This window comes from Lontra canadensis, unplaced genomic scaffold, assembly GCF_010015895.1.
Source record: "Lontra canadensis isolate GAN:19392208 unplaced genomic scaffold, GSC_riverotter_1.0 scaffold1, whole genome shotgun sequence".
NCBI lineage: Eukaryota > Metazoa > Chordata > Mammalia > Carnivora > Mustelidae > Lontra > Lontra canadensis.
Genome location: NW_022630995.1, coordinates 116,038,867 through 116,056,830, shown reverse-complemented (window position 1 = coordinate 116,056,830; position 17,964 = coordinate 116,038,867). Strand labels below are relative to the sequence as shown.

At 41.1% G+C, this 17,964-nt stretch overlaps 1 protein-coding gene across 4 annotated transcripts in view; it reads left to right on the top strand.

Moving 5' to 3' along the window:
* Positions 1-243: 243 nt before the first annotated feature.
* The window catches only part of HERC3 (HECT and RLD domain containing E3 ubiquitin protein ligase 3), a 118,233-nt gene continuing 100,512 nt past the window's right edge, over positions 244-17,964 (top strand). For 3 of the 4 annotated variants that reach the window (XM_032861805.1, XM_032861804.1, XM_032861803.1), the window contains exon 1: positions 244-488. In XM_032861805.1, the coding sequence (XP_032717696.1) occupies positions 263-488 (226 nt within the window). In that variant the 5' untranslated portion in view covers positions 244-262. The remainder of the gene's footprint in view (positions 489-17,964) is intronic. The other variant, XM_032861807.1, reaches the window with a different exon arrangement.

The window sequence follows — 17,964 nt, the reverse complement described above, 5'->3', positions numbered from 1 at the left end:
AAAATTTGTTTAGAAATGTTTTTTTAAACTCCTACCGAAACACAAAAATAGCATCATTACTGTAAATATTTTCCATGAGATGAATATGTATTATTTTGAGATGCAAGGTATCTGAAGAGTATTAAGAGGAGTGTTGTGTTTTTTTTTTTTTAAATGATTATATTTATTACTTAAAAGGGATTTTCTCTGACCTGTTTTTTCCTTTAAACTTTTTTTACAGAACTCTCTTCTAGGCCGCATGACTGCCTGAAGGATCGGAAAAATGTTATGTTGGGGATACTGGTCTCTGGGCCAACCTGGGATCAGTACCAGCCTGCAGGGGATTGTGGCCGAGCCACAGGTGTGTGGATTCATATCCGATAGAAGCGTCAAGGAAGTGGCCTGCGGAGGAAACCACTCCGTGTTCCTGCTGGAGGATGGGGAAGTTTACACCTGCGGTTTGAACACCAAGGGGCAGCTGGGCCATGAGAGGGAAGGAAATAAGCCAGGTGAGCACACCTAGTCCACCTCCATGATTGGTGAGAAAGGCTGAGGAAAGGGGGAGAGCGGGTTGAAGATCACCTACCGAGTAGATTACCTGCACCTCCCTGGCGCAGGGATCCCTTACTGTTTGGAACTTTTGTGTTCAAATCAAGTCTTTTTGTGAGATATCCTTTTTTGTCTTGTTTGATAACGTATGTAATATCATTGGCCAGGGGAGGGAGGTTGATGGGTTAGTTCAGAGTTAGAGAAGGATTTTTCCCAGTAATCAAATGCTATGACAGTAGGATCATTTTGTGGATTTGTAACCCTCACAGTCAACATCAGAAACGTTTTCCCTGATTGCGTATTCACTTACCAGTTTTTGGCAACAACACTTTCGGGTAGCATTGTGGGATGAGCACTGTGCTGGGTATGAAGAGATAGGTGAATGGGAGGTGGTGATGGTGTGGCTGTAGGAATTCCCCGTGGAAGGATGTGTGAGGTAAGTTGAAGACTATGCTGGAAGGAGCCGGGGAGCAAGACCCATTCTGCCTTCGGGGGTCAAGTAAGAGGCACAGTTGGACTTCAGCAAGTGTGTGTGTATGCATGCGTTTGGCAGGAACACCTAGTTATTGCTCACACCTGAGTGTACCCTGTGACTTTTTTTTTTAAAGGCATAGCTGTCAAGGTGCCATCCTTGTCGAGGGAATGTTGAATAGTGTGGCAAGATGGTGATGGAAGGTGAAAAGGGCTGTACATATAGGGTCTGTCCAGTGATTTCAGTTTATTTTCTTACCACTTTTTCTGTGTGAGTTTGACCTTCAGTATAGATGTAGCAAGAATTTATGAGGTACTTCTCAGTCTTGGATTTTGGAAGGGGTGGTGATGATGTTTAAATGGGTCTCCCTTTGGTGAGAAATGGTAAGGAAGTATGTTCAGGTGTGGCCATTTGTGTTTTTTACACTAATGTGGGTGTGTGTCATTTTGTTGTTACTTGTTATCTTTTTTATTCAATCCAAATCAAGTGAAGGTACAGAAGCTTCATTAAAGAACAGCCTTGATTTTTTTTTTTCTAGATAATTTTACTCTTCTGTGTTTGTCTAGGAGGGTCAGTTTGGCATCAGGATGAACTAAAATTTTTTCATGTTTTTTTTCTAGATAATTTTACCCTTTCATGTTTATCTAGGAAGGTCAGTTTGGCATCAGGATGAGCTCAATTTTTTCCATGACACATTGTTTCCCTCCTTTCTCATATTTATTCCCTCCCATAGCAAGTGGCAGTGTTTCATAGTTCACCTGCCCAAATGTCAGTATTGATTTATAAATTAGTAATTTAACCATTGGATAAAGGGCTGTAGGGCTTTTTTTTTTTTTTAAGATTTTATTTATTTATTTGACAGAGAGAGAGACAGAGCCAGAGAGGGAACACAAGTGGGGGGAGTGGGAGAGGGAGAAGCAGGTTCCCTGCTGAGCAGGAAGCCTGATGCAGGGCTCCATCCCAGGACCCAGGGATCATGACCTGAGCCGAAGGCAGACGCTTAATGACTGAACCACTTGGGCACCCCCGGAGGACTAATCTTAAGCAAAATTATGAAGTATGTGAAGTATGATTTGTGGGCTCCTTCCCCATTCTTTGCCTCAGGGTTCCCTCATTGGAGCCCTCCCTAAGACATCCCATCAGGCCTACTCACCTGGAGCAAATCTCAATGTTCTGTCAGGGCTTTATGGGCGCTGGGCTCTTAGGATTTCAAGGAAGGAGTTTGTAGCATGGGCCGTATGCTTGTACAACTTTATATGTACAATGTACCTGATACTACCGGTTTTCAAATGCTAGTAGATTCTGTTATTCATTAAAATAAAAATTCGATAATGGTGCTGCCAATTCCTAATTGAATTAATAATTCCTATCCATGATGTGTTTTACCAATGAACATAAAAAATAATATGTGGGAAAGTTTTTTGATTTCTAAAAATGGTTTTCTTTTTGGAAAAGAGTAAAAACTAAGGCCTTCTTTCCCTTCCTTCTATTAAAACTCACACGAAGTTCCTATTCTTGCTCTTTCCCCAAGTGAGAGCCGGAATCTAACCATTAATGCCTGGAGAGGGATTAATGGCAAGTCACAGTCCAACAGCTCACTTCTTCCTGTGGGAATGCGAATGTTCAGCCAAGACTTAGAGGCATTTAAGGCCCATTTCATACCAATGATCCTCGAAGGGTTTGTCCTCACCATGGCCAGCCTCGGAGGGAGGATTTTGGGGACCAGGAGGAGATCTTTCCAGGACTGCAGAGATGACGCAGTTAGGGTGGACTCTGGAGTCAGGCAAAGCTGGTGTAGGTGTTAACCGTCTCTGACTGCGTGTCTGAGCTCAGTTCCCTTTCCTGTAAAAGGAGACTGACTCCCTGTTGTAATGTAGCTCTTGACGCAGTAGATTCAAATGGTAAAGACGACTCAGCAAAGCTACCAGTGGCCTGTGAAGGCTGCCTTGCTCCCCACTCCTGTCTGTCTGCTCTGTGACTCTGCCCTCTTTGGAGGCCTCCTCCACCCCACCTTTGTCTTAGAACCTGGGGTGAGAAGATCCGACCTGGGGTGGCTGGTTAGAAAGGAAACAAAAAGCTTGCAGTCCAATGATCGCAAGGACGAGTGGGAGGCACCATGGTGAATGCATCTCAGTGCACTGCGACATTGTTCCGGAGGAGCCTCCTGACAGCTCCGTGAAGCTGGCGGTGGGTGGTCTGTGGGCTCTGGGAGTGAGTGAGCAGGAGCAGTCCCTGCTCTTGCCTGCACACTGGGTCAGGCCAATGCCTAAGCCTGTAGCCGCTCCCTGTAGGCAAGGCTGAGTGATTGCAAGAGACTTGAGCTAGAGGTGCTTGGAGAAGGCTTTTGGATTCAGCCACAGAATCCAGCCCATGCTTGTAATCTAAATTTGTAATAAGCAAGGCCCTAGTGTAAATTACAGTAGATTCCAGAAACTTCTGTTGTTGGTTAAGCTTGTCTGTTAATTATAAACTCCATAGCAGCTGTGGAATAGTTCCTCTTTGAATGGAAAGATTATGTGGGTGGGCACCTCCCTCTCTTTTAACTTTTTCTCATTGGTAGGTGTGTTCTAAATCGGGCACTGTTTGGGTTTATTTTTAATGACTGGAAAAAAGAGAATGAGCTTGTTTTCTCCATGTGTTTATTGAGAACTGTGACCTGGAGAGCCACTAGGCAGAGAGGGGGAAGTCAGTGACAGACCCTTTTCAGGCAGCTACTGCTGGCCCCGGCCTGCAGAAATGCTACTGCCAAGGAATCTCCGTGCTGTTTGGGGAGGGAACTTGATAGAAGACCACTTTCTCAGGACACTTCTGGGGACAGTGGGCGGGTTTGTGATTTCAGTTCCACACCATTGCCCAGACCAAAGGACTTTGTAGGGTTAAGGATTAAAGAGAGTGAGGGGGAAGGAACGGTGGAAGAAGATGGGGTAGGGGATGCACCCGGATGACGGGATGAGACTCTTCTGTCAGAACATGTTCTTTGAGGGGCACCTGGGTGGCTCAGTTGTTAAGCGTCTGCCCTGGGCTCAGGTCATGATCCCAGGGTCCTAGGATCAGGCCCCACATCGGGCTCCCTGCTCGTTGGGAAGCCTGCGTCTCCCTCCCTGTGTCTCTCTGTGTTGGATAAATAAATTAAATCTTAAAAAAAAACAAAAAAACCATGCGCCTTGAGTCTGTCCTGCTGGTGGATCAGCTTGTACACACTGTAATTGGCATGGTTGCAAGGGACACAAACTCATTTTCTGAGGAGGAATCCTATAGCTGTGACACAGCAGTGGTCTAAAGTACTCCATAGTGTTTGTTTTTTTTTTTTTTTTTAAGATTTGTTTGACAGAGGGAGAGAGAGATCACAAGTAGACAGAGCAGCAGGCAGAGAGAGAGGGGGAAGCAGGCTCCCTGCTGAGCAGAGAGCCCGATATGGGGCTTGATCCCAGGACCCTGAGATCATGACCTGAGCCGAAGGCAGAGGCCTAACCCACTGAGCCACCCAGGCACCCCTCCACAGTGATTTTAAAGGGTTTCTTTTTTTTTCTCCTTGAGAACATGTAATAGTTACCTATTGCTTTTGCTGTTCCTGAGGCTACTGTGCTTTTCTTGTTGTCTCATTTCTCTTACTTCTTGGTACTTGTGTGACCAACTTCGTGTGTGTCTCTGTGTGTGATGGAGAGAGGGCATTTCAAGGACACAGCAAATCCTGAAACTCCTGGATATGAAGGTCTGAGATTTTCCCAGTGCGTTGGGCAGCCGGGGCTTCTAGCTTAGCTGTCTCTGTGACACATTCGTTTGTGCTTTGGCCAAAGGCAAAGAGCCCTGTGATTCCCAAAAGCATTTTCTATGGGCAGAATTTCAACGTCCCATCTAAACTCAATGTCCCACTTAAAAAACAAAACAAAACAAAAACCAGTTGGATTATAACTGTTATGTATGTTCTGTATGACTTTTCTCTCCCTCATTCTCCGCATCACATTGTGATGATCAACCTTACCTCTCCTCCCAAATCAGGGATACTTTCAGTGATGAGGGCATTGTGGGATTATTACTAATTTCCTCATGTTTTTGCCCATGAATTCATCTCCTAATTTCTGACAATAGAGAGTCACAGAATTACAGGAAGACTTGTGTGCCTCCCCTTCTTTTTAAATTTTTAATTTTTTCCCCCTTCTTAAGAAAGCAAGCAAAACATGAGTTTTTTCCCGCCAAATTATGATATTTTTGTAAGTAAAGTGACTAAACTATAACTGAACATTAAGCACATCTTGAAGTATTTTTTGAACTAAAATAGAAACTGCTTACCCATAGGAGAAAAATTCAAGAATTTTACCTTTGTTTACCCTGCTTCTCTTATTCCCACCCAGCCACATTCTCAGCACTGTATTCTTCAGCCAAACCCACAGGTCTCCTCTCCTTATGCATACTAAGATTTTTCATACTGGGATTTTAGCTTCAGCTAATTCTTATGTTATTCGGGATATCTGCATTTATGTAAACCTCTTCCAACCTTTCTTTCTGTTTTGAGTAGGCAAGAACTGTGGTAGGTGCAATTATTTCATCTAACTTCATGATGTTAAATTTATCAAATTCTGCATTGACATTCTGGGAAACCTTTTCATAGGAGACCTCAAAGGTAACCATTTATAAGCAGACTTTAACATTTCTGTGCAACCGGGTTTGATTCCTGTCTATGATTGGTTCCTTTTATTTCCTTGCAGGTAATTTAATCCAATTCACATTCACATTTTGTATTCAACCTAAGCATTTCCATAATGCCCATTCCCCTATGTAACAGCTCTCCTGCTGTTTGATAAATGAGGTTTATAAAGCGGAATATCTCAAAAGCATCAATTCCCAGAGCTGTGGTTGCTACTAACCCTGGTGGAAGTAACACTTTCAACTAGCTTGTCAAGTTCCTTTTGGGCATCTGAAGGACATGGTAACTCAGTCATGTTAATCAGCTTTTGGGGAAAAGCAAACTAGCTGAGCTGAAAGGAAAGGGAAGCCACCCTGTAATGACTTCCCATTACTGAAGTGCCTGTTTCTTCCGGCATGACTCAGAAAAAAAAGGCAGAAGGTGCCATAGGAAATGTTCCTATCTCAACACTGTCCTGTTAGGAACCCCATCCCTTTCTCATTAGGGGTGGCAGGTGGTCCAGGAGGCTGCGAAAACCTTTCTGATGATGATGACGATGGCGGTGGGAGTAATCAAACCCTATGGGATGTGGTGACTTCCTTTTAGCTGAGTGGACAGCTTTCTAGTTCAGAGGCCTGGAACTCAGGAGCCAATGTCATTCAATAATTTTATTTTCTGGGGTGGGTCATCAAAGTTTACTTTTTCCTGTCTGTACTCAGCCTAGTTTCTTTTTCTTTCTCTCTCTTTTTTTTTTTTTTTTTGTCAGCCTACTTTCTTTAAAGATACCCAAAAGTTTTAGAAAGTACATACTTATTAATGAGCATGTTCTTTATTTTTTAAGATTTTTAAAATTTTAATTGTTTGACAGAGCGTGAGCACACAAGCAGGGGGAGCAGAAGGTAGAGGGAGAAGCAGGCTCCTCGCTGAGCAGGGAGGCTGATGGGAGTCTCTATCCCAGGACCCTGGGATCATGACCTGAGCCCCAAGGCAGCTGCTTAACCGACTGAGTCACCCAGGCACCTCGGCATATTCTTTAATGTGAGGTGTTATTTGTGACTTTTAAAATTTGCAGTGTTACTTTTAACTAACAGTGGTTTGCATTGTGATAAAAGAGATTGAGTTCATTTATTAATTTAGAAGTGGTTAACTATAGGTATTATAATCTCTCTTCCTCTGGATGAGCTTGACATTTTTAAGCTGATTAATCCTCATTATAGTTCTATAAAGTAGGTCAGTATTATATCATCCCAGGTATAGTAAAGGAGAACAGGAAAGGGAGTTGAGTTTCAGTTTTGCTTGGGTGCTGACAGTTTGGTTTTAGTAGTTGTAGAATTTTGCTGGCTGCTTGGAAGAAAACAATAGAATTTTATTCTTAAACTGTTTCTCTTGTTTATTTTTAATCTCCCCTCATTCCTTACAAAAGAAACAAAAGGGTATAAACTGAGCTGCCAAGAAGTTTGTGTACTTGCATTTACTGGTTAAATGCCAGATATACTCAGGGTGTTTTGATTAAAGGTATAGAGAAACAATTAATTCCCTTTTTTCATCTTTAAAACCATCAGGTGACTGCCAGCTAGCTCTTTTATGCTCTTTTGACTGCCAGATATCTGGGGGAAAAACACACACGATCATTCATATCTCAGGCTGATATATTTTATTTTGCCTTGCAGTTTGCCTCTTGTTCTTCGTTCCCTTATTTCTTTGAATTACTTCTTATCATGCAGTCATTGATTCAGCTGATATTTACTGAGTGACGAGACTACTAGGTTCCTCATTTGTTGCCGTTACTGTCAGAACACACTGCATTTTTTAAATTAATTAATTAATTTATTTATTTATTTACGAACACACTGCATTTAGTGCAGATCCTACCCTTTGGGAGTTTACAGGCTAGATGGGGATGTAAAATGTGTTCCTGTTGTTCCCGTAAAGATTACATGATCCCGTTCACTGTGTGCGGAGCAAATGACCAGGGTCCTAAGTGTGTCCAAATGGGAGTTGTAGTGAAGAGTCAGGTCTGAGTCAGGTCACCCACAGTGCTGCATTCACATTTCTCACGGATGCCATCTTTTACAACCACGCACATACAAAGTTCGAGTTTATCTTATATTTGTGAGCTTGTGGGAGGAGGGAAATCTAGCCGTCGGAGAAGGGGCATTCTCCAGGGATTTTCCATGACATTAGTGGGTAAGTCCAGTCTTTGCTTCTGAATTTTTGTGTTGCAGTAACACTTTTGTCATTTTGATGATCTCTGGTATACCCTGGTAGTCTGTGAGCTTGATGGGTCTAGGATAGGTAGAGTGTTTTTGGGAAATTTATCAGTCTGGATGCTGTATGTTTATTTAGCTGATATTTTACAGTTCTTCAGGAGCTACTGGAATCTGAATAAATAGCATGTAATGTTGACGTCTTTGGTAATTCTCCAGCAGATACACTGTCTCCTGTCCTTGTGGATTTTGGATTAGTTTTTCACTTGTTTTAAGACATGTCTTGCAATTTCTTTACAATTATTAGATGACTCATAGCAATTGAAATTGTTATTGTGATTTTAATTTGGAGTGTTAGCTAATTATGGGAGGCAGTCTAATGAGTAAGAGCATGGACTCTGGACCAGACTTTAATATTGTAATCCTGGCTTTGCCAGTCACTGGTTGTATGATTCTGGGAAAGTTGCTTAACGTCTCTGTGTCCCAGTTTTCTTAGTCATAAAACATGGATAATAATATCTATATATTAGGATTTTGTCAGGATTTAATAAGTTTATCTCAGGTGTTTGGAATAATGCCTGGCCTGAAGTTAGGACTCACGTGCTCTCAGTAGTTGTAGTAGTTTGTGGTAACATCTTTCCCTACAATGTTTTTGAGCTTATTATTCTAGCATATTAAATTAATAAATTCATTACATATATATACCTAAAATTGAGTACTTTGATTACTTTTTTAGTAATCACTATAGGATTTGATAAATGGTCTATGCATATGGGGAAGGAAGATGCTATAAACCAGGGTCATTAAGAGAACTTACACACATTATGCTAATTTTTGTATTTTGAGTTTTCAAGGGTAGTCTTTATTTCAAATTTTTGGGGTCTTTTATTTTAGGTCCCAAGAAAAATACCTTGCATATATATTGGGCACTGTGTAAAAATGGGTTATCCACATATGGACATACATACATACATACATACATGTTCTCTTTATGCCATGGTTAACATTGCCTCCAGCATTCTGGTCCAAAATTGCAAAGGGAAGTGAAGTGAATTAGGCCACTGTGGACATTACAGTACACTAAGGCTTACTGTGTGATGCTTCTAGAGGACTAGAAGTGGTTTGGCAACAGCTAGCCAGGTGATCTGATCTTGCCACAGTTCCGGAAAATAGTCTGCAGCCGATTTATGCTGAGCCCACCTGAATTCTGTGTGTGATTACTTTAGGCTTCTTGTTTGCTTTGATGGAGGTAGATCTTTGAGCAGGGATCCAAATGATCTGAAAGAAGGTAAGTGGTTTTCCTTTCTGCATTCTGTGATTGCCTAAGAAGAAATCGCTTTGGAGTCTGAACCTGTCTGACCCTGGGTTTTTTTTTTTTTTTTTTTTTTTTTTTAATGGGCGTGTGTGTATGGCCAGGATGCTTTCAGCTGCAAGTAACAGAATACTAAGCTACATTTCTACAAGAGCAATGAATAAAACGTAGGCTCTCTTTATAGAAGGTTCTAGGATTGGTTAAATTAGCATAAGGACACTGTCGGGCTTGCAGGTGCCTGCCGTCTTTTTGTTCTGCCATTTTCAGTCTGTTTTCCTTCTTCCTTGGGCTTTTCCCTTCATGGTCATTAGGTGACTGCCGCAGTTCCAGGCATCACATTCTCACACAGCTGTATTCAAGGGCAGACGGGAAGGGGAGTTTTCTTTTGTGTCACCTTTCAAAAATGGGGAAAACCTTGCCTAGAAACCCCTTTGCATACACCCTCCTTTGTCTCATGGGCCTGGCCTGGGGTATGGGCCTACCATAGACCAGTCATTGGTGTGCCTGAGTTAGTGAAATAGGAACTATCAGTTTGGCATAGTCAAGTGTCATCTCCTAGGACTGGGGAGGAGCCCAGCAACCCTAAAGGTTCTAGTGCAAGGAGAAAGTGGGTGATGGCTAATGGGGAAGCAACACACAGCATCTTCCACAAGGCCGATATCATATTGTGTGCAATCTAGGCTCTTTGACCCCTTAAAGTGGAATCATGGCATCTTCCTTTTGCTCATATTCTCATCTGTAGTTCCTTTTATGAAATCAACAGCAACACCTTAACATTGGCCGTGAACAAAATTGATGGCTGTCATTATGAGGCAATGATTTGGTGGTGTTTAGTATATATGACACGGAATTGGGTATTTCTTTCTTTTTTTTTTTTTTAAAGATTTTATTTATTTCACAGAGAGAGATCACAAGCAGGCAGAGAGGTAGGCAGAGAGAGAAGGGGGAGCAGCCTCCCCGCTGAGCAGAGCGCGCAATGCAGGGCTCAATCCTAGAACTCTGGGATCATGACCTGAGCCAAAGGCAGAGGCTTAACCCACTGAGCCACCCAGGTGCCCCGGAATTGTGTATTTCTTAAGAGTGTCTTAGTTTTGTATTTAGGTGCTAAGCCCAGCATGGTGGGTACATAGGGTAGGAAATGTGTTAAATAAATACAGGTCTCATAGGTTTTACTATTTTGTTATGTTGCTGTGTTCTGTATGGATTCTGAGAGATTTCTGGGGTTAGGTCAGTAAAGATCAGAATGATCTTTATTTAAAGAAGATCACAGAATTTTAAGGATGGAGGATAAAAGAGTGAATTGAATGATCAATAATTCCATTTATGAGGCTTCACAGAACTAACATTGGATTTAGTATCACACAGCAGAACTTCTCTAAAGGGAGCTACAATAGACTCGGCTACTTCAGCTCAGTAAACTTTATCAGTTTAACCCATTTTTTTTTTTTTTTAAGATTTTTATTTATTTGTGTGAGAGAGAGAGGAAACACGCAGGGGGAAGGGCAGAGGGAGAAGCAGGCTCCCTTGATACAGGACTCCATCCCTGGACCCTGGGATCATGACCTGAGCTGAAGGGAGAAGGTTATAACCAACTGAGTAACCCAGGCGCCCCCAATTTAACCCATTTTTAGAAAGACTGCCAAGATCATGAGTGTCCTGAGAACAGCGCCTTTAGCAAGTAGTATCATCTGGGCCATGAATCAGGCATTCGTCAACCTAATTTAAAATCATGAAGTAATGCAAACACTAAAGTATACCCTTTCCCATACCTCCCAGCCCTTACCACCACACCTTACCCCAGGGGTAAGTACATTTCCAGGTGACTGTGAATATCCATTTGTTAATAGGATTGATACAAATACTTTCCAGTGACAGGTTTTTTTGTTTTTGTTTTTTTGTGTGTTTTTTTTTTAAAGATTTTATTTTTTTATTTGACAGACAAAGATCACAAGTAGGCAGAGAGGCAGGCAGAGAGAGAGGAGGAAGCAGGCACCCCGCCAAGCAGAAAGCCCGATGTGGGGCTCGATCCCAGGACCCTGAGATCATGACCTGAGCCGAAGGCAGAGGCCTTAACCCACTGAGCCACCCAGGTGTCCCGTTGTTTGTTGTTTTTTTTTAAACCAGAATGTATAGGTATGAGTTTATGTATATGGAAGGGGTGGATAGATGGGAGTGGAATATTGTAGTGATGCAGAGTTATGCTCCTTGCCAATTCTCTAGCTCACTGATGTGGTTTAAGATTTTTTGGGTCTGATTTAGAGCCTGTGTTTATCCCCAAGTGCTCTATCAGCAAGGGTCTGCTTTGCCAATATGTTCTTTTTTGGATGCCATCATTAGCCTGTTGTATGGAAAGTTTAATTTTCTTTCTTGTGATATTTTTCTCCATTGATACTCTATCAGCTATTGAAATGAAAACATTTGCAGTGGACTCAGACTTTCAAAGGAATATGATTTACTTCATTAAAATTCGAGAGTGAGATCTTTCCATGAGGTCTAGTCACAATAGCATCTCAGCGGTCAACTATTTGGGGAGTTGTACATGTTGCTATAGGAAGAGAGTTATAAGGCTCTTTCTTTCCCCCTTAAGGTGACTATACTAACGCTGACTATATTTCTTGTGCTGTACTTTTCATCGTCGTGACTTATTCATTCTGTAACTGGAAACTTATACTGCCTACTCCCCTTCTCCCATTTTGCCCACCGTCCCCACCCCCCTTCCCTCTGGCAACCGTCAGTTCTCTGTATTTATGGATCTGTTTCTGTTTTTTTGTTTTTTCTTGTTTATTCATTTGTTTTTTAGATTCCACGTATAAATGAAATCATATTTGTCTTTCTCTGAATTATTTCACTTAGTACAATACCCTCTAGGTCCATCCATGTTGTCATAAATGGCAAGATCTCATTCTTACAGCTGAGTAATATTTTACTATATGCGTATACACCACCTCTTCTTTATCCATTTATCTATCGATGGACACTGGGGTGCTTTCACATCTTGGCTATTGTAAATAATGCTACAGGACACATAGGGGAGCATATGGCTTTTCTAATCAGTGTTCTTGCTTTCTTTGGGTAAATACCCACTAGTGAAATGAATAAAATTTTTGTTTTTAATTCTTTTGAGGTGCCTCCGTACCATTTTCCATAGTGGCTGCACCAATTTCAACATTTTATTTTATTTTTTTAAAACCTCTTTTCAAAGTCATATTAATGAGAGCTTCCAAAGAATTCTTAACCATTTAAAGACTCTGTTTCCCACTTGGCGTGGATTTGTGTTTAATGTCCTTTATCGTGTGAGAAGACCTTTTCACTGACGGGTTGCAGCGGCCTAGTGCTGTATGGATGGTGCTGATCGTGGTTGGATAGGTTGAGCTGAAGGAGACGGCAAGTTCTCCGTTCTGCCTCCACACAGAGGCAACGGGGCGCAAAAATCAAAGTAGCAGGGGAGCGTGGGGCTCCTTATGGCCTTAGACACGACTTACCTGGTGTCTTTTAAGGAGTCGTGGGCTGCTTGCTGGTGGGCCGCTGTAGGTCTCCCCCAGCCCAGCTGAAGGTAAGAATATTGGCCACCAGGAGAAGAGAAAGGAAAGATAGGAAAAGTGGAGCTCGCCGTCACGCAGAGCTCAGCAGGAGGCACAAGTGAACCGCTCTTTTTCTTCACCTGGAGGAAAGAATGCTGAGGTAATTACGGAATGTTTTTGTTTGTTTACTGTGGGGTGGCACATGGTAGAGGTGCCCCAAACCGGCTAGTCACTCGTGGGGAGTTGGAAGTTCTTGTGTGGTGTCATTATGAGTGTTAGCCCATGCTTTTCCCATCTTTCCGTTCTTTGTTCTTCATGGAAGATCATTTCTGAAGCACCGAAGCTTTGGTATTTAGTATTTCCACGTGGAGACATTAGTGGTGAACAGTATATGAATATACGTTTTCTGGGTATTTTATGCTGTCCTTTTGGTCACTGCATATAATTCAGATCGACTGGATGCCTCTCTCTTTACATTCTGGCTTGTCATAAAGCATTGGCTGCCTTCTTATATCGAAGAGGACTCATCTATAGGCTTTGTAAAGCGTTCGCAAATAGCTACTTTTTATATTTCTAAACTGACATAAGGTGATTAGGAGTAGGAAGGGGTGGGCCAGGCCCCAGAGAGTAGTAAGTGATATTTCTTTTCCCCCCACTGTTCTGTCTCTCTATGTCTCTGTCTCTGTCTCACACATACACACACACATACACACGTGCATCAGGAGCACAGGTTGAAGGTGGGGAGAGTGCCAGTACACTTTACCTGGGATTGGGCAGGACCACTGGACCCATAGAATTTCTTTCTCTTGTCATTGTATGAGCTCAAGAAAAAACCAAACTCCTAGTCCATTTCTTCATTGCCCATCCTTTTGGTAAATCACTTTATGAATTTAGCATTTACCAGCCTTGATTTAGATGTTTAGGGTCAGAAAAACACTATTTCAAATTTGTCCACAGTTTAAATGTGCCATTGACTTTGGCAGTGTTTCAGCTAAACAGAGCTGTCTAGAGACCTTCTTAGGACTGACCCTCAAGGGTCAGTGTTGGGAGTGGTAGTGGTCTCAGGCTTCAGTGTATGTGGATGAAACCAACCAGTGAAAGCTCTGGGACAGGAAAGACTGGAGGGAGCCCAAGACTCAAATGAATTCTTCTCAGTTCTAGTTTAAGTGCCTCCTCTCTGTCCCTAGCCCTGGACTGGTTGTCATCATGACCAGACCCGAGCCACAAATCTAGAAGAAGCCGTCGGTCGTCCTTTGCTTCTGTTGTTCCTCTTCCCTTATGGAATTCTTGACTTGGAATTTTGTATGTCTCAGTCTTGTGTAATTTGCATGTTTATATTAAGGACGAGGGCACTTTACACTTTTATGCAGAATTTATTTTTGGTCAAGATTGCGTGGCTGCCCAGGTGAGTCGAACATATGATACCAGAGCATTTCAGTGGGAAAGGATAGTTTACTAATAAATAAGTGGTGTTGATATAGTTGGCTGTTTATCTGCAAATAGACCTAGACCCCCTAGCTCCTTCCTTAATCAAAAGTAACTTCTAGATGTATGAAGGACGTAAATGTAAAATGTAAAACTATGTAAATGATAGACAAAAATTAGGGGGATGTGTTTAGAATTGGGGGTTCTAAAGTGAGACAGGTGGTCCAGAAACCATAAAGGAAATGATTGGCAGATTTGCATGAAATTAAATTTTTTTTCTGTGATATAAGGCATTCATGAACAAAACCGAAAGGTGACTCTAGACTGGGAGTAATCATGCCACAAATTGCCAGATGAAAGTTTCATATCTCAAATATAACAGAGCATCTTCAAATTGTTAAGAAAAAGATAAGCAACCCTGTCATAAAATGGACATTTTACAGAGAAGCACTTACAAATAGCCAATGAATAGATGCAGATATGTTCAGGGAAATGAAGATTAAAATGGGATACCATTTTTTTTCGTCCATATGATTGGCAAAAAATTTCAGAGTAATATCCACTGCTCACCAGTATTGGAAAACGGGTGCTATCCTGTGCCAGTTGAGAGATTGTGGGCTGCTGCAGTCTTTTTGTAAATCAGCTTGCTGTGTTTAGTAAAATTTAAAATGGTTATACCTTTTGAATAAGCAGTTCTATTTTTAAGCTTCCTTACACAAATAAAAATGCTAATCTATAGCAGAAGGAACTATTTCTAAGGATGCTTACTGCAGCGGTCTCTTAGCGGCAGAGTAATGGAAATGGCTTTCTCATACTCGAGGGAAGAGGTTGAAGAAATATAATGGACAGTCACAAGTTCAAGCTTTAGGTGCCATCTTTATACCATTGACCCACAGACCCACAAATTATTTCCAGCCTCATTTTCACCAAATTCCAGACTTGGTGTCCATTTAAGTCTCCACTTGGATGTGTAATTGGCATCTTAAATTTAACAGATCCCAAAGCCAAACCTGATTTTTCCCCTCAAGCCTGTTCCCCACTTTACTTTCTCAATTTTTGTAAATAGCAGTTCCAGTTGTCAGGTCAAAAACCTTGAAGCCATCCCTGAACCCACCTCCCTTACTTCACTATCCTGTGAATTTCTCCCCCTGCCCTACCAACTCCCAGCACCTCCTGTTTCCCTTCCCCACTTTACTTTTCTTCACAGTGTAGGCCTATCTCATATACTGCTTTCTCTCCGTCTTATCTCTCTCTTATATTTGTTTAAGCTTCATGAGGATCAAGGCTGTTTTGTGTCTCCCAATACCTAGAATAGTGTCTGGCATCTGTAAGTGCAGCCTTCAGTAATTATTTCTTGAATAAATGAGTGATTATATTGTAGAAAGAAACAAATTGCTAATTAAGGAATATAAAATCCCTTTTTGTACAAGTGAAATCAAGCCAAATAAGTCAGAGAAAGACAAATGCTGTATAAGCTCTTATGTGTAGATCCAAAAAAAAAAAAAAAAAAGAGAGAGAGAAAGGAAAAACTCAAGCTCAGAAGTGCAGAGATCAGATTAGTGGTTGTCCGGGGCAGGGGTGGGTGAAACAGGAGAAGGTGGTCAAAAGATGCAGACTTCGCTTACAAAATAAGTTCCGAGGATGTGATATATAGCGTAGTGACTTTAGCAGATAATATTGTATATTTGAAAGTTGCTAAGAGTAAGTCTTGAAAACTCTCATAACAAGAAAAAAAAAATTGTAATTAAGTATGGTGATGGATGTTACCTAGACTTATTGCGGTGATCTTCTCACGGTATATATAAATATCACATCCTTATGTTGTACATACTCTAATATCGTCTGACAGTTATTCTTCAAATCAGGAAAGCTCACTGCAGCTCCCTGAAGAAGTCAAGTCACAACTTTACTGGAAAAAAAATGATGTCCCTTTGATTTTTCCTTCCTGTGACTCCTCCGTGGAATTTATTTCTAGATAGGCTTATACAGCTTCAGCTGTCAGGCATTTGCTTGTTAGCTTGCAGAAATCTCCATGTCTACAGGGGTGAAGCTGTGAGAAAGGAGGGTACTCCTAGAAAGACTGCCTGCACTCCTGTAGGAGATTTGCCTGATTTCCTTTGGGGGAGATGTTTATGAAATCAGCTGTAAGTACAGTTGACTCTTGAACAACATGGGTTGGGGGTGCCGACCTTGTGCAGTCAAAAATCTGTGTAAAACTTTTGCCTTCCCCAAAACTTAACTATTAATAACCTACTGTTGACTGTAAGCGTTACTAATAACATAAACCATCGATTAACGTGTGTGTTGTATATGTATTATGTACTGTATTCTTAGAATAAAGTAGGCTAGAGAAAAGAGAATATCGTTAAGAAAATCATAAGGGAGAGAAAATACATGTATACTACCACACTGTATTGGTCAAAGAAAATCCACATGTGAGTGGGCCCATGCACTTCAAACCTATGGTATTTAGGGGTCAACTGTCTATTGTTGGTGTGGGGGACCCAAATATATTGAGTATTGGTATCCTACAGGTCTTTAGTTCCCTTACCCAAATATATATTGAGTTTCTTTTCTATCTTAAAACTCTAAGTATTCCAGAATGAGAAATCATATGGTTACCTCTGTGCTAGATAATTATACTTGCATTGCAGTGACAGACTGCTGACTTAGGCTTGGACTGATCCTCTACCCTGAGACATCTTTGTTTTTAATAATAGCTTTATTGGGATATAATTCACATACCATATAATTTATCCAGTTAAGGTATACAGTTCAGTGGTTTTTAGTATATTCACAAAGTTGTGCAACCATCACCACAGTCAGTTCTAGAACATTTCATCACCCCAAAAGAGACCTCACCACCATTAGCAGTCATCTAACTTTTCTCCATGCCCCAGCCACTGGCCTTGGGCAACTGCTAATCTACTTTTGGTCTTCACAGATTTGCCTATTCTGGACATTTTATATAAATGAAATCACACAGTATGTGGTCTTCTGTGACTGGCTGATTTTAATTTTAAGATTTATAGCATATATTTTAATTTATTTTGTTGACAAATAATATTTCATTGTATAGATATCCCACATTTAGTTTCTGTGTGGTCTATTGATGGGATTTTAGGATATTATTAATAATGCTGCTATGGACATTTGTGTACAAGTTTTTGTGTGGATAGATGTTTTCATACCTAGGAGTGGAATTGTTTGGTCACAGGGTTAACTAGGTTTAACTTTGTTGAGGAATTGCTGACTACTTTTCCAAAGCGATTGCACCATTTTACATTCTTGTTAGCAGAGTATGAGGGTGTGAGAGATTTTTAAAAAATTGGGTCTGTCCATAAAAGTGCCTACCTCAAGAGTCCCTGGTACATAGGAAGCAGGGAATAAGTGCTAGAAATTTTAGTACTAATGATATAGTGGGTGCTCCCTGTGCATAACAGGTTCAGAATCAATGCAGTGTTTTGTGTGGCAAAATGCATATAACGTAAAATTCACTATCCTAACTGTTTTTAAGTGCACAGTGCAGTGGTATTAAATGCATTTATAAATGTTATGCTACCATTACCATCATCTGTTTCTAAAATTCTCTTTCCATCTGAGAACTGAAACAGTCTTGTTCCATGTCCCTCTTCCCTCAGGCCCCTGGCAGCCACCATTCTGAGCTCTGATTTTTGAATACTTTAAACTACTTCATTTAAGTGGAATCATACAGTGTTTGTCTTTTTGTGATTGTCTTATTTCATTTAGCCTTATTTCGTTCTTATTTCATGGCCTCAAGTTTTTTTCTCTTTTTTTTTTAAGATTTTATTTATTTGATAGAGATTACAAGTAGTCAGAGAGGCAGGCAGAGAGAGAGAGAGAGAGAGAGAGAG